This window comes from Eurosta solidaginis, chromosome 4, assembly GCF_040869045.1.
Source record: "Eurosta solidaginis isolate ZX-2024a chromosome 4, ASM4086904v1, whole genome shotgun sequence".
Classification (NCBI taxonomy): Eukaryota; Metazoa; Arthropoda; class Insecta; order Diptera; family Tephritidae; genus Eurosta; species Eurosta solidaginis.
Genome location: NC_090322.1, coordinates 723844 through 741488, shown reverse-complemented (window position 1 = coordinate 741488; position 17645 = coordinate 723844). Strand labels below are relative to the sequence as shown.

Below are 17645 nucleotides of genomic sequence, written 5' to 3'. Positions count from 1 at the left end.
TATAAAAAATCACAAATAACTAAAAAAGCACAAGTAACTAAAAAAAGCACAAATAACTTAAAAAAGGGGTTATTTCTACAATGTTCCGAAGTAGGTATATTGCTTAGTAGGTTTTTTCAATTGTTGTTGCTTTTGACTAAAAAAATTCGTAAGGGCTCCAAAATTTCCCCCCCTGAAAATTATAAAACCTTTTCCGGGGTTTATTTCCAAAATTGGGTAGTGAAAATTTAAAAGGTACAATTACTTCACGAGTTTGTGAATATTTCTTGGCTATTTTCATTTTTGTGTAGACCCCAAAGAGTCATCTTTTCGAAATAATTTCGTACTATTTGGAATTAGTTTGGGATCTTTTTGGAATGTCTTCTCGGGTCTACTTCCGGTATATATCGGAATTGTTTCGCAGATTGTTTAGGGGCTATTAGGATTATATAAGAACCATTTCAGCACGTACGTGAAGACATTTTGGTATTATTTCAGCGGTATTTGGAAACGAGTTGGGGGTTATGTCGGACACATTTCGGGACTACTTTGGAACTTTTAAGCGATTGGTTTTGGGACTATTTCGGAGTCACTTCATTTAATAATTCCATTGATAGCGGCTGGCAAAACGTGTTTATATTTGTTTCTGGTATACTTATTTTTGTTGAACGGAAATTTTTAGGCAAAAGTACCAACAATTAAATTAAATATCTGTAAGATCATCGTCGGCTCAGATAACAGGATATACAATGTACATATATATATATACCTACTTACATAGAGTACATGTGATGATCTAGCTAGGAATTGGTTTAAATCAAATACAAAGTATAAAATTTTATGAAATATGCAGCAACAGAAGTTATTAGTTTTAAGTAAATATTTTACACTATGCAACTGTTGTGGCATACCCTCGAGTTTATAAGACTCTTTGTCGTTTAACCGTAAGCAATTAACACTAGAACGCCTGACAAACTGGAGTTTGTGGCGCAACGGGAACGTTGTATTAGGCTTTAGAAAACAAAAACAATGCGAAAAGAAAATGAAATGTAGCTAATTTAGCTTTTATCAACAACTACCTTAGCTAAATCAACAATGTAACATTCCCCCTTTTGGATGTGCAGATTTTGGGAATACATCAAATGCGTCACCCAGGAAAGCAATAGGTGCCTCTGATGCATGACCATCACAATCGCACATAATTTCCGCCAGCGGGAATATTACCCAACGACAACAACAATAGACAACATGAACGGAACTTGAATTGTGGTGTCTTACCTGGAACAGCAATATCATACTCTGGCCAAATGTTTTAAAATTGTAAACATCATTAATTCCACTTTTTTCCCGTACATGCATAAAAAATGACATTCCGAATATAGCAAAAATGAACATGACGAGAAACAGTAAGAGGCAAATGTTGAATAAAGCTGGCAGCGACATCGCTAACGCGAACAAAAGTGTGCGAATACCTTTAGCCCCTTTAACCAGACGAAGAACACGACCCACTTTTGCAACACGAACCACACGAAGTAACGTTGGTGATACGAAGTACTTTTCAATTATATCACTAAGCACGAGACCTGTAGGAGATGAATTAAATTTTTTCGCCCAATATAGATCGAATATAGTTGTTGTGTAAAGTTTAGCTATATTTAGCTATTATTACATATATACAACACTTTTCACTTATTTACAAAGTTAATAAACACTAGATAAATCTTCTAAAATCCGTAAAGAATTATTTGACTAACTAATTACGACACATAGTAATACAACATTAATCGATGATAATAATTAACATATCATAATTGGGCACAGTGCGGTAAATTTTCAATGCACTCGAAGTATTCTAATATCACTGAGTTGTTAAGTTACTTTCACTAGGAAAAATCTACTTCTACTAAATAAATTATTGGTAATGAAAAGTGAATTCTACTAAAATTTGTTTTCCATGGGTTTCACTAAATTTTACTATAATAAAAGTAAGTAGTTTATTTAATTCGTAAAATTTAATGAGACGTATTGCATTTACTAATTTAATTATTGTATTTTTTTATGATGAAAAAACTGAAAGGAATTAAACATACTGGCTGATATTATACCCATTTCGAGACTGCAAAATATCTCTTTATATATCTTTGTATTTTTTTAAATTAGAAATTATATTTTCCCCAAGTGAGATTCGAACTCTAGTCGTCAGGCAGGCCTGTTGTTGTTGTTGTTGTAGCAATGCTCGCCCCACCTAATAGCCGCGACCGATCACAAACTGTCATCAATATAATCTAACGGGAGTCCAAGGAAACTTGCCGTTTCAACAGGGGTGGACCATAAGGAAAGGGGTGTTAGAGGCGTTGGTTCCACATTACAATTAAAGAGATGGTTGGTGTCATGTGGGGACACATTGCAAGCGGAGCATACATTTTGTATGTCGGGGTTGATTCTGGATAGGTAAGAGTTTAACCTGTTACAGTATCCAGAACGAAGCTGAGCAAGAGTGACACGCGTTTCCCTGGGGAGTATGCGTTCCTCTTCCGCGAGTTTTGGATACTTTTCTTTAAGTACTGGATTCACCGGGCAATTCCCGGAATAAAGGTCCGACGCCTGTTTATGGTGTTCACCAATGACCTGCTTATGTTTTTTCGCTTCATACGGCTGGGTTCTCAGATGCCGTATTTCCTCAAAATGCTTATGGGGATGACTCCTTAAGCCCCTAGGCGGTGCTGGTTCATCAATCAGATGTCTGTTGGGATGCCCAGGTTTCTGGGTATTCAACAGGAACTGTTTGGTCAGCATCTCATTTCTCTCCCTGATGGGGAGTATTCTCGCCTCATTATGCAGATGGTGTTCTGGGGACATAAGAAGACAGCCCGTGGCGATTCTGAGAGCAGTATTTTGGTAGGCCTGTTGTTTCTTCCAGTGGGTAATTTTTAGGCTTGGCGACCATATGGGTGACGCGTAGCACGTAATCGGCTGGCTAATTGCTTTGTATGTAGTCATGAGCGTTTATTTATCTTTTCCCCAGGTACTGCCAGCGAGGGATTTGAGGATTTTGTTACGGCTCTGAATTCTCGGAACAATTGCGTCTGCGTGCTCACCAAAATGTAGATCCTGATCAAACGTCACACCCAAGATTTTGGGGTGTAGGACAGTCGGTAGCGTAGTTCCATCGACGTGGATGTTCAAAATGGTCGACATTTGGGACGTCCATGTTGTAAATAAGGTCGCGGATAGTCGGTGATAATGCCAGGTTTCGCGAGGCGAAAAAACTGGAGAGATCAGGGAGTTAGCCGTTTATTTTATTGCATAGCGCATCGATCTTTGGGCCTGGGCCTGTGGCCATTATTGTGCAGTCATCGGAGTAGGAAACGATAGTAAGTCCTTCTGGTGGCGAAGGTAGCTTTGATATGTAGAAGTTAAACAAAAGTGGTGATAGGACACCACCCTGTGGCACCCCTTGTTTAATTCTCCTTGGTTTTGGTGTTTCGTTTCTAAATTGCACCGATGCCTGCCGACCACCCAGATAATTTGTGGTCCACCTTTTAAGACATGGGGGAAGGGCAGACCCTTCCAGGTCTTGCAGTAACGAGCCATGGTTGACCGTATCAAAAGCTTTTGATAGGTCTAGCGCTACCTAGGCACGCCTACTATTAGGCTATGACTGTGCCTGTATCTACATATGTGGAATGTGGAAAATGTTTTAGCTACCAATAAATTTAAAATATTGTTAGAAAAAAAACTTTGTGCGATGTGCCCAACTGTGATACATATTTTTTTTCGATTTGTTTTTTTCAGAAAATCATATTTATACTACATCTAAGTTACCATTGATTAATTAACTTGGCTTTAAGTTTAAAATAGGTTCAAGTTCGAATACTTACATAAACATACATACATATCTACACAAAAGTTATATACACAAAGGTTATGTACTTAAAGAAAAACAAGTGAGGACAAGTCTGTGTTTGGCGATGCCGAACGTATTATACCTTCCATGAATCATATGGATAAGTTAACACCAAAACCTAGTGTGAGTGTCATTTAAACTTTGCTTTTTATAGGTTCGATATTGATAGCTTTCAAACTCTTCTGCTTTTTGGGAAGCCCGCAGGGCCGGAACTGAAGGCCACTGAACTATGGTGATGTTTAAATGTGTGTACGTAAATATAGAATCTTCTGAGGTACTCGATGCCACCAGCTCGTAAAGGCCCATTACTCTCGTAAAACTTTTCCCTCTCTAACAATGTCAGTATGGAGTTGACCTTATTTACGGCATACTTCAGTAATTGCCCGACATTATCAAATATTCTTCCAGAGCGTTTAAGTTCCGCAGCTTGCTCTATTTTCTCCAGCATAAAATTAAAGAAATCGCACTATGTAGTCCCCCTGTCTGAAACCTCGTTTAACTAGTTTAGAACTGATCCTTTCCAATTCTGACTGAACTAGTGGTATTGCTCAACTCAATTTTGCAAAACCGAATACGCTTTTGCAGGAAAACAAAATTCTCTCATAGCGGAATATTGGCAGCTCCTTTCGACGAGATGTTGCAAGCCAATTTTATTCGCGGATTTTTTGAAATCACCTTTTCTTTCAATTTCGCAAAAAGCGCTTAGATTCTAAAGGTCAGGCACTCGTCTCACCATATTCTGCATATAAGCTCTCAAATTTAAATAGCTCCGAATGCTATTCATCAACGCCCACGGCGTAGTTCTCTTTAGTCTGGGTATTGCTATTGAGTTTAAAGGATTTCTACCGTGGTATGGGGTTAGTATGATCGCCGTTTAAAATGACATCAAAATATTTTAGAGACAAGTTTTGACCAACACTCCCAGTGCCTCTTCTGAAATAAAAAGCTTCTTGGAAATGATTTTTTGCCTTTAAAAGAGTTCAGAGTTGGAATTAAACATGTAAACACTGCTTATTTTTATGAAATGCTAAAAAGCAGCACGCTTCAAATTGTAAGAGAAGCTCCGCTTTGATCTCCTCGGACGTGCCCTCCTCTCATTATGCTCTTAGAAACATTGATCCAAACCAAGTAATAAAACCGAAACCGTAACAGTAACCGTTTTATTGCGCACAACCGAAACTTAAATCGAATTCGTTGTTTCAATCCGGAAAAGAACGAAATTGAAACTAGTTCAAATCGGGTTTTGAATAGTAAAATGTGACACCTAGTGGCAAAACAAAACTGGTTTTTATTTCCATTTTTAATTTTTAATTTTAAAAATTTAATGGACTGCAATATCGGGTCTTTTAATTGGATATCTTTAAACAGTAGCGCGAATATTTCAGATTTTGATAAGAAAAATATTAACGATTCAGATCTTTTTCTTTGTACATACATCCTGTGCATGGAAGGCATTTATTTATAAAATGTTTCTTTTTCCAAAAATTTGTGTTCACATTTTTATTTTGAAATCGTAATAAATGTTAGAGAACGAAATGAGAATAAAACCCATTATTTCATTCGGTTTCATGCCTTTTTCCAAACTTAATAAGAAACCTTTGCCTATTTCAAAATACATTTACAAAAATCTTACAATTATATGAATAATAACAGAAACAAGTTCCTACCTACAAGTCCCTAGGGTAATCGGTTATAAATATTAAATTGTGCACTTAAAACTATTCTAAGTTACGCTATTTGTGTATATACATATATATAGGTATATCGTAATTAGGTATAAGGACAACAACAATATAATGATTAACAGCAAAAAACAAAAAAAAAACAAAGTTTTGATAAAACAAAAATATATTTTTTAGCATTCATAAACCTACACGGCATAAATACGATAATGACGAAAAAACTAAACGCAATATAAACATATACATATATACTTAAGATTAACACATACATACATATATTAACAATTTGTAACAAATATAGTTTATAACAAATATTACATATTAAATAATATTTTATAACTAAGTTAATAACGCTCGGATTTGCTTTTTACAAAAACAAAAGTTGAACGCGGAAAGCATTTTTGTGGAGTTAGGCGGCTGGCTATACTAAATGCAGAAATCGGATTATACGATCGATGATGATTAGCACCATTTGAAGAAAAAACGCGAATATATAGCGTGTTAAAAGCAAAATAGCTGTTGGCTTCTAAAAAAAGCTCGCAGTTTTGAGTTTATATTTCGATCTCAATTAAGTTTTGGTTTTCTTGGTTCCAACTCAATTGAAAACAATAACCTGTCACGTTGAGCGATAGTTCGCAGCATATATTAAGAGCCGAATATCATTATTGATTGATCAGCTATGCATGATCTATGTATATAGTCTTCAAAGAAACATGAATTTGTCATAGAAACACTTCACAATTATGGTTCACAAATAGTAAGTCGTTGAGCGTATTGCCCACTAATCATTTAGATTGTAATTGAACCAATTTGTATATGCGAAAAACTCGAGAAACATTTTACTTTTATAGTGCATCCACCTATTCCAAACTGTATAAACTCGACGTATTTTTTCCATTGGCTTTATTTGTGTTCGAACATTACATGATTTCTAACTAAAAAGTAGGAAGGCTGTTACTGAAAGGAATAATGGAAAAATATTTTTATTTTTTTATTTGATTTGCTAAACTTTAATGTTTGGTACATACGTATTCGATATAAACTGTTACGTGGAATAGTAATTTCATGATAGTTAAATGATAGACGTTATCATGACTGTTATTGCTAAAAGTCTCAAATATTATCTTTTCAACTCTCAATTTTAAACTGAATTAATTTCCATTTAACTATGCAGGGGTAAAAATATGGGAATGTACATATAGGTATGTTTGTGATAATATATTTATCAGGTTATGCGAAAATTGTACTATAACACTCTATTCGCTATTTTTGTAACTATCGAAGGTGTCGCAAACTACGATGTCGTTGTGCTGGGCTGGGCTGGGTTGGTTTGCGACGTTTGTTCATAGTAAAGTACATAATTCCCATCGACAAAATGGACAAAAACCATTAAGAAGATTCAGCAAATGCCCTATATTTGCAATACCTACATTAATAAAGTGCCATTTGTTGGCTGTATTGCATTCGCACACATTTTGGTGGCCCTCTTAACGACGTAAGTTACGCATAAAGCGTGACGAACTTACAAAAGATAGGCCGTGCAATGCCTTCGCTATATATGCTTATACGTATATATCTACAAACGTTTATGTTTGTTGCTAGGCAAGACGCAATAAGAGGTATGCGATAGAGCATTTAAATAGATAATCCTGGCTGAATCAGTAAGAATCACATCCAAGCGTTTTATTTCGCAGAATGTTAGCCATTTTGACCAGATATTTTAATTATTTTCGTTGATTGTTTTATTTATACTAACAAAGTCGGCGTTTTGATATCATTTTGATTTCATTGTTTCCCCACCAACAAGAGTGTTGGTATTCTTTACACTAAATAATTATTAAGTCCTTAAAGGCGTTGGCAAAAAGTGTCAGCGGCGTCAAGCTTTCTGCTTAAAAATAATTGCAAATATTCATAACTAGACTTATTGTGCATCATAAAAGCTCGTTGGGTTAGGCCTGCGAAAGTTTAATGTGTTTAATTTTATATAGCGCAAAGCCCAAATCATTTTCAGATTTGTAGCATTACGTAAGTTATAGTAGACAGAGACATCAAAGAAATAGAATATGAGGCAGATAAGGCTAAGCCTATTTAGAAACTGTCAAAGCTTGCAAATAAAAAAGGAATATGCCACAAAGTACATATGTAAATATGTAAAGCTTTAAAGCTATTTTATGTATTTTGGAAACTTACAAATACAACTATTTAGGTCTGTTCAGTTATAAACATGGTAAATGGCAGCAGATATTACAACATAATACTTTTTTATGGCAAAGCTAAAAATAAGTTGTCAATAAGCTCCTAACGGATAGCAGACAGTATGGTCTATAGAAAATTCTTATACGTACTTTAAGCGAAAAGAAAGCCATCTTTTCCATAACTAACGCCGTTAGCACTAAGAACTATACTTAGAGTGGGAAGACGTTATGAAAAAGAAGCCTTATGCTTCTTAATGTAGTAAAGCATATTTTAAGCCATCTCTTGTATAAGTAAACTCCATTTAGTTTACTTTCTTTACTGCATTTCAAGTCTGAGTATTGATTAGTTGTCTTTTTATTTCAACAACTTGAGCCAACAATTAAAAAAATGGAAATACATAAACATTAAGCAAGTGATTAACTATTTGTGCTCTCGTATATATGTAAATAATTGTCGCTTATGAAAAACTGCACATAAACAAAAACAATATATGAATGTAATACAACAAAGCGCTAACGAAAATATGTTGGTTCCGAACCACAAACCTTCCATAATTCTTAAATGAATGTAAGCTTGTGATTGCGTTAAAGTACACCAAGTTGAGATTTATGACATGACATATAAATTTAAATAAGCATTCTATTTTTTGTATAGCAATAAAAAATATAAATATGCAAATATAATGAACAACGTACAGAACTGTGCAGATAATTTTGGGTCCGGTAGACATAATAATTTTGGAAGCATACAGTCAATTTGCTGCTTCTTTGATTCGTTGATCCAGATTTAAGTTTAGCATATCACGTTAAGCTTACACTGCACTCCAGTATTTTTTAAAACTTTGAATTTTTTGCCACATGTTTGATTTTTCATTAAAGGCACTTGGCCAAGGCAGAAGGAGAGAAAGCTTCAGCAAGACCACTCTGACATACTTTTACAAAACCATCTTAAATTAAAAATACTAACAAGCCCTGCTACCATTTGAGAATATGCTAATGTTATTGGTACGACTATTAATGGGAAGTCTACTTCTAATTGGTATCCCCTTGCGAGCAAGCACTGGCAACAGCTTTTCGAGATTTGCGTGGGAGAAATTTGAGCTGTCTGCTACACTCGCAATGCAAAGTAGAGGATCGAAGTTATGGTGTGGGATTTGTAGCGAGAGAGAGACTGCGCAAGGGTTGAAGTTTTCTTTTTGTGATTAAAAAAAGACAAAACGCGAATCGCTATGCAGGTCATATCTGCAAATAATCTCTCTTTGTTAAGAAATTAGATTTTCTTGCAATTTGGATAAAAACGCAAACAAATTGAGCAACCAATGAACGGGGACAATACAGAGTACTTAGCAGCTATGCCACTTCTTAAAGCTACAGGTTTGAATTCCTAAAGCAATACGTATATGGCAGTCAACGTTAAGTGACAAGTGCTACGTACAAACATAAGTTGGACTGAATGGACAGTACAGAAGTAAAGTTCTCTTCCGGCAATTATGCTTCATAGGCCCTTACCACACCCGTTCACATACACGGAACGGAACCATGCACGGTTCCAGATGAGTAGGTCCGTGAAATAAATGGGATGATTGCTCATTAATAGAGTTACGAACGAACATATTGCAGACATATGTACATATAAATAGCTCAAAAAAAAAAAAAACATTTCTTACGCCGGCTAAGCCAAGTAATACAAACGATCAAACTGCTCCAGCCAAAAAACGAAAATAGAGGATGGCCTCACTTGGACTTGTTCTGCCTTAATATTTTTAATTGCAGTCAGTTATCGTGAAAGTGAGCACGGTTGCCACAACACGTTTTCATTTGGGACCAAAATTCATGGAAAAAAGGACCAAATCTCAAAAAAATTACCACATTTTTGTTTTATTTTATTAGTATACAAGGAGGTCCTATTCGTTGTAAAATATACAATTTTCGGATGTTTCCATGGTTTCCTATATACGAAAATAGAATGTACTTCATGGTATTATATTTTCACTTTTCTAGGATAAATCTATGTCGTTCACCAACCTAACGTTGTGAACCCAGTTTTGCTCACAAAGCTTTTAGTTCCAGTATTATGTTGTTGATTGCAATGAAATAAAATGTATGGCGCGTTAGGTTTTAAAAAGGAACGGTTCAAAAATTTGCGTTCTGGTGTTGCCGAACTATGTTTTCAATTCATTAAACTTGACGCATCATCAGTCAAATTTCTTAGAGGCACATTTGAAATACATACTTTTAGCTCTACTAGTGACAAAAATCTTTCACTAAGTGTTTAATAACCGATCGAAATATTTAGCCATTATTATTATAATTATTATAAAACAAGAGTTTTTTTTCGATAAGTCGGTTGTTTCATCAACAATTAACGACAGTGTGTTTGCCAGCACTTTTCTTTTTAATGCCTCGCCTAAATTATTTCCTAGGTGAAATGTCACTGTTCTAGTACTTTGTGTTGACTGAGCAATTTTTGCGGTGAGAAATCCATTGAAGTAAATTCAAAATTATATGTGGGTTAACGAATGTGCAGCAATTTTTTGAGCAATATTGTGAATTTTTACCTGAGAGAAAAAGAAAGAAAAGTACCAAAATCGTGGCAACTGCTTAAAAAGGAACAAAATTGAAGAAAAGGGACCAGCGGACCAAATGGGATTGGAAGGGACCAACTGGCAACCGTGAAAGTGGGAACTCGGTCGAAGTCATTTAAGTAATTAGGAACCAAAGACAAAAAAGGCCAGATAAATAAAGAAATATATAAGTTTGGACACCGATTAAAGTCACGACTTTCTGTTACCGTATTTATCACAAGTAGGCATTTTTTAAATTCTTATTTGCACAGTTCTGTTTAAAAAACAGTCTTATAGTATGTGTATGTATACAGAACAAACAACTTGAATATAAGCACCAATATAACAAGGTTATGCCAATAATTTTTGGGTAAATTGAATATAAGGCCACAAAAAGCTCTTCTCTAAAAAGTTGCAAACAAACCATGGCACATGATATGCCTACAATTGTACGTACGTAGATCTAAATAGTCATGAACAAAAAAATCACATTGTATAGAAACATTGATGACCACATTCATATAAGTAAATATGACCGGTATTGTAGTGGGTTAGACAAAATCGATCTTAATGGCTCGTGTGCCGTAGAGAAGATTGGACGTTTTATTCAGGCAAACAGCATCTTACGTTCAAATGTTTCCAATTTTATTTTATTTTATTTTATTTTTTCAAACTATACGACCTTATTATTGTCACAAACAACTGCGTTATCAGATTGCGAACGACATAAAACCCGAAGAAAAACTTTTAAGTACTACCCCACAATTTTGAATGCGGAGCTTAGCATTTTACTATGATCGCCGTTTGCAATAGTAATTCTTTTCAGCAAATTCCCTTCAGCGTCTCCTCTCCCCCAATTTCTGAAACGAGATCCCCGCATTTCGGTAGACAGAGCTAGAAATTCATAGCTCACATTCTGAAACCCAATCAAACAACTTTATCAGGCAGCTTTATTCGCAATGGCTTTATCTACCTGGCTTATAATTTGTACGATGTTAATGCCAGAGTTTCGAACAATGATTTTTTAATACTGTATTACATTTCTGTATCTTAAACTTGGCTTAGATTGTTTAATGCCTATCTAATATAGTTGGGTGACGGTAAAACCTAAAACTCACAAAAATTAGCGTCACAGATTTGCAATTTAAAGCTACTTCGGAAAAAATTTTATTTCGAAAAATTTACAGGAGGCTAGAATTATTTACAATTATAATTTATACATTACTGCATAATTTACCCATGCAAATGTTAAGGCATTCGTGAGGGGAAAATAGAGTTAAGCGGATTTGGGAAGTAAGTGTAGGTAGTATTTGTACTACAAATTTATGATATCAAGCATTTTATGGCCTTGTATTCAATAAACTTTGGAAATCATAATTATTTATATATGTACATATGAAGGTACATTTAATAAAGCAAAATAAAATGCCAATTAAATACAATGATATTAAAGAAAATTAATGTTCATGAACTATACTTAATACAAGGAACATTTTTGTGTAACTAAAAGTTACAGCAACAAATTAAAAAACAACAACAAATGTATGAAAAAATAAGGGATACTTAAGCACAACATTTAGCTTTTTGTACAAAAGTACGTTTGGAAATATAAACACGAGTATACACAGATAATTAACAATTTTACAACACTCGAATAAAAGTAATACAATATTTAGTTAAGTACATAAACAACTAAGCCAATAATACAACAAATTGGACGAAAATATACATATAAATGTATATATTTAGACTAAGGACGATTGAACAAGATATGTGTATGTATTTATTTATAAGCAATTTAGAATTGACAATCACGCATTTACTTATATGGTTTAAATTTCATTATTCAACAATAACAAATTAGAATTGTACAAATACTAGAACGAAGAGTAAACCATAATTCCAAAACTATCGACAACGTCTTTTGGCTTTTACTTACCCAAGATGGATAAAATGACAACTACTACATCAAATAAATTCCATGGCTCAACAAAATAGTGATACCGTAAGGCGAATATTTTTAATAGACATTCGGCACTGAAAATAACTACGAATACCGCATTTAAATAGTCTAGGACCGCATTATATGTTTCGGAGGCATCGTAACGATCGAGAGTCATGGTAAACATATTCAGGCCAATAAATAACATAATTATTATATCGAATTTTTTATCTGTAACTATTTCAAATACTATTGCTTGCGGACGCCACTGTAAGAGAAAAAGATAGAAATATAGAAACAATGAATTCCCAATTAATTTATGTTTTATTATCGAATAAGTTGCTTATTTGCAATCTTATGTTAATATTATTTTGTTATTGTAGTTATAATATTAAGCAATTTATTATTATTTTTATTATTTCTGTTATATCTCATCTGTGCCAAAAGCAACTTTTTTCACAAGGTTTTCAATACGACGTAATACGAAGAAAAAGTATAAAAAAATCGTTCGATATTGTTGTAAATATGTATTGGTACGTATGTATGTATATCAGTATTTTATATTTTTGAATATTAGAATAGTTATTAGTGTATGTATGTTTTTTGGATTGTTATTCGAGCTCTTGGTAATGGACTATTCGCATAATCGATTAGTCGATTTGCAAAAATTGTTAAGTTAAATAATCGATTATCACTAATCGACTAGTTGTTTGAATGCGATTAGTGCCAGTGTAGTGTTAGATTCTAGAAAAGAAATTTCATACTGTTTTCGGAAACTCATTTTGCAGGAAACAATAAAATTTTTTGAGTGTTTATGGCTAAAAATTGAATTTATGAAATTTAAATTTTTTTTTTTAATGACAAAGAGTTAATTTTATGGAGCTGTCACTATTCGAATAATGACAGGCGCTTGCATGCTATGTTAAAATCGAATACTAGCTGGTAGATTTGCAATCAGTGCAAAAGTTGCTGCTCGGTTAATTGACTAGTCGATTGATTAGTCGAATAAAAATTGTAAGCAAGGGCATTATTATACATTTTCCTACCGTAGAAATAAATCGGTACTAATAGATTTGCAGTCTCCGATATTTTACGGAAGTTAGGTTTAGATTGAATGACTATAAAAGTGAGCGTGCAGAGTATAAAAAATGTTTTTTTAGAGAAAGTTAGGCTAGTCGTGAGAATTAATAAATACTACGCCGTAATTTTTGATATAAATTGACGACAATTAATCATTGAGTTAAATTAAGTGTTTGTAAAGAATGCATTCACAAAATTGTTATAGATTTTTGTTTTAAAAATGTGAAATTATTTTTCAAAACATGCATTTGTGTCGGCATAGACAGTCATTGTACATTTGTATTCGCTTTAGATATTTGTAATATATATAAAAATATATTTTATACACATGCTAATAGTAGTTGATTTTTAGCTATGAATGCATTAATTTATTCAGTTTGTTTTTACTTTAGTTGCATGCAAAAGCATACATATATACATATATATTTTTTTTTAATTCAAAGTATTTATAAATTTTTTTTCAAAATTTCAATTTTAATTTTAAGGCGGACATAAAAATGTTTAAGAACAGACAACCTCACAAGGAGTTCAACTTGTTGTTTGGCATGTGGTTTGAATACATATGTACAGTTCATAGCAACTTTATTAACTAAAAGTGGAAGAATGGTATAACTCTTAATAAATATGTATGTTTCAATGACTATACAATTCGACCACTTAACGCGGCTGATGCTCGCGCACATGCATCCGTTGCCGTGGATGCCTATGTTTCGAAAATATTGCTAGATATATAGCTGGGCCCTCACTAATATATTCACTTCAATATCAGCTACGTCATCATCATTTTGACGCACTGGTAATCTTTTTTTAGATGTATGTATGTAAAAAAAAACAAGAAAAATTGGTCGCGCAACTTGGAAAAAAGTATTAACAATTGGCACAGATTTGTATTAAAAGTTTTTATCTATCGATCGATGAAATTCAGTTTTTAAATCAACTTTTCATTTGTGTTAAGAAAAAAATATACAAGCCTTACCCTTGGTCTAGGAATGGCTTTTAATGGTTTTTTAGAGCCCATCTTTTTCATAGCATTATAGTACTTTTTCTGATCTTCTGTCATGAACATTTCTAATGATCCACCTGCTTTTTTCTTTTGCTCGTTAAAATTATCAATGATAACACCAATGAATAGATTGAGTGTGAAAAATGATCCAAATATAATGAAGAATACGAAATATAAATACATGTAGATATTCGTTTCACGTATTGGCTGCTTGCCCACCTGAAGATGGCATTTTACCATAGTTTATATAACGATCGAGGAAGTATGTGCGTGTATGTTTGTATAGGTGTTCATATATATTATTTTGTTAGAGTATATATATTTTAAATTAGTGTTGTTGTTGTGGGATTTTATACGTAGTTATATATATATATATATGTAGGTTTGACGTGCAGTTATTACAGGATCAGTTATTACAGGAAACAGTGTAGCGAAATATATGTATTTTTTTATATATATTTGTTTATGTTGTTGTGGTCAGGAAGTTGGTTTATATTTTGATTTGTGAGCGGGAAAGAAAAAAAGTAAAATTATAATATCAGTATTGCATAGGTTAAGTTAAAAATAATGTGTTAATAAAGAGAGTTAAATAAATCGGCAACAGTTGTGAATTACCTCACGTGAGTCAATTGCATCGTTCATGATTGGTATCCAGCCTTTAAACGTGGCCACTTGGAAAAGGCACAGATACGCATTACCTACATGATCAAAATTCATTGCTGAATTCACCCAAGTGTAGTTTTCGCTTTCGCAGGCATTGCGGTTTGGTATGATTTCGTGACTCAATTTAGTGCCGTTCAGATCTTCGCACTAAATAACATACGCAGATGGCGGAATATTAAAAAAAAATTTTAAATGTTTTATTATTTTTTAAAAGTAGGTTGTTCAAGTACAGCAACATTTAAAATTAAAATGAATTCAGCTGAAAACAATATGGCTTCGTTGCATTTAATTATGCATATTTCATTTATAAATAAAGTGAAATATAGTGAATGGCATCGGCGGAATATTACCCATAAAAATTGCGCTCAAATCGTTTAAAACTAAAATTTCAATTTACTTTTATAATACAAAATTATTGGCCTAGTCATAGTATTTGGTCTTGCAGCTATTCTACGTAAATATGTATTTTGTAAGGTGCAAGTTAAGATTTTGAATATATAAATAAAATAAATGGTAGGTTAATTTAATTTATCTAAAAACAGGCGATCATTTTCATGTAAAATAAATCTAGTAGCTTTAGCACTAAATAACCTTTGAGCATTCACTTCTAATTAATTTTGATATTAATAATTGGGTTTATCGTATTTTTTTTTCTTTTTATAAATCGCCAACCATTTACGAAAAATAGATGTAAAGATACGCTTTAAACTCAGCTACATTTCTAAGATGCTCAGCCAAATTTGTATCCAAATTAAAAAATTGTTGTTAGACTTAGGCAAATCGTGTCACATATCAGAACTTCAAATAAATGCATATCTGCTGATGATTCATAGCAGAATTCTTTAAATGTTGTTGTAAACCAGCTAAGAACAAATTTTAGTCACTGAGCTGGTTTAATACAACATGTTAATTTAAAATAATTTTACAAACAATTTTTGTTTTTGTTTTTTGTGTTTGATTTCAACGTACCTTAAAATATTTTCCAGCAAAAAGCTGTACACCCATTATGGCAAAAATTAGCCAAAATATTAGACACACCAATAGCACATTGAAGATGGACGGTATAGCTTGAACCAATGCATTCACAACGACCTGTACGTTCGAAAGATGATGGCAGCACCATTGTCAGTCATTATAGTCGACGATCACATTATGTTACGTTATATAAGCAATGAAGATTAATGAAATAGTGGCAAATTTATCGGTGCAATGTGAAAGGAGATTTAATGGTTGAATGGCGTGGACATCCAGTTGGAAAATTTTTCGTTAACAATTTTATATTCCAATTTAAGTGCGTAGGAAAAATAAATTTAAGCATAATTCATTATTAGAGAACAACAAATTGACAACAGATTATGGGTAGGTATGTAGTTATCCAAGATAGACGAAAATGACAGTGAGGAAGTTTTCACGCTCTTATGTGTGTATAATAAAACCAGTGTTTGATAAGAAAAACATGCTGCAGTTGGTGACAACATCGACATGAGAAAATTGAAAGCAGATCCATAGTAAATAACCATATGTTGTTTATATGTGATATAAATGCATGTGTACTTGAGAATCAGTGTCCGAACTGTATAGTTTTACTATCGTAGTAAATTGAATAAATAATTATGAGAACTTGGCTGTCGTGTTTCTCTTCAAATTTTCATATTGGCGGGAGCTGCATGGTCTGTGCGAACTGCTTCGACATGGTAGGGCAGTGCACTTCCTCCATACTATGGCGAGCTCAACATTTTTTTTTAATTAAAAATTAAACGTGGCTTAGTAAGAGAGCATATTAGTACATATTAGTTGTGGAATAAAATTTAAAGATCTGCAGTACACAGATGTTCATGTTCGTAAGCATAAGCAGAGAACTTATAAAATTAGCTGATACAATTTTAACTTATTACATAAATCATATAAAATTAGAATTAAATTGTTGTATGTACGGTACTCCGAGCACCATATTGTAGGTTTGTGAGAAGGCTGGAATTTTATTAGTTATTTGCATTTTCTTATTCACTTAATGCTTTGGGAAAAATCGAAACAACGTGTAATCAGGACGGACAAGGCCACATCGGTTTCGAACAAACCTTGTAAATTCCTTCAAAGCCTTTTCTACCGGAATAGGGATTCGAACTCGCACTCCTGCGATGGTTGAACTGTTACAAAGCCATGCAAATTTTCCCAATTGCCTTGCATTATCGTCTTAAAATTGCATTAGTCTTACTACTAAAGTCCGAACACTGATCAAGATAATTTATGCGAAATTATAAACAAAATCTATACATAATTTTTGAACAAACAAATGCATGTTCTTGTAAAAATCAACAAAAATTATTTATTTATTGAGCCATAAAAAGTATGTACGTAAATGTGAGCATCATGCAAATTTATTAAGCGAAACTTCATTAAAACTTATATGTAGTTAAATATATAAATATTATATGCAAAAACGTAAGCTCCTGTGTAATTTTTCGATATAATTTATATATATGTAAATATTTGAACAAGCCATTGGCCAATAACATATGAGAGTGCAGTCGTATTTCTATAAATACATATATATATAAATTTATTTCTTAAAATATGTAAATACTTTAGTGATAGCTCGGGTTTATCAAAGAATATTTATGTAAGTACTC

The 17645-nt window shown here is 33.2% G+C and overlaps 1 protein-coding gene across 1 annotated transcript in view; it reads right to left on the bottom strand.

Moving 5' to 3' along the window:
- The window catches only part of para (paralytic), a 100010-nt gene that overhangs the window by 4470 nt on the left and 77895 nt on the right, over window positions 1–17645 (bottom strand). The window contains exons 27-31 of the mRNA XM_067779276.1: window positions 15985–16107; window positions 14968–15162; window positions 14326–14571; window positions 12267–12537; window positions 1258–1562 (exon numbers count right to left, since the gene is read on the bottom strand). Of these exons, the coding sequence (XP_067635377.1) occupies window positions 1258–1562; window positions 12267–12537; window positions 14326–14571; window positions 14968–15162; window positions 15985–16107 (1140 nt within the window). The remainder of the gene's footprint in view (window positions 1–1257; window positions 1563–12266; window positions 12538–14325; window positions 14572–14967; window positions 15163–15984; window positions 16108–17645) is intronic.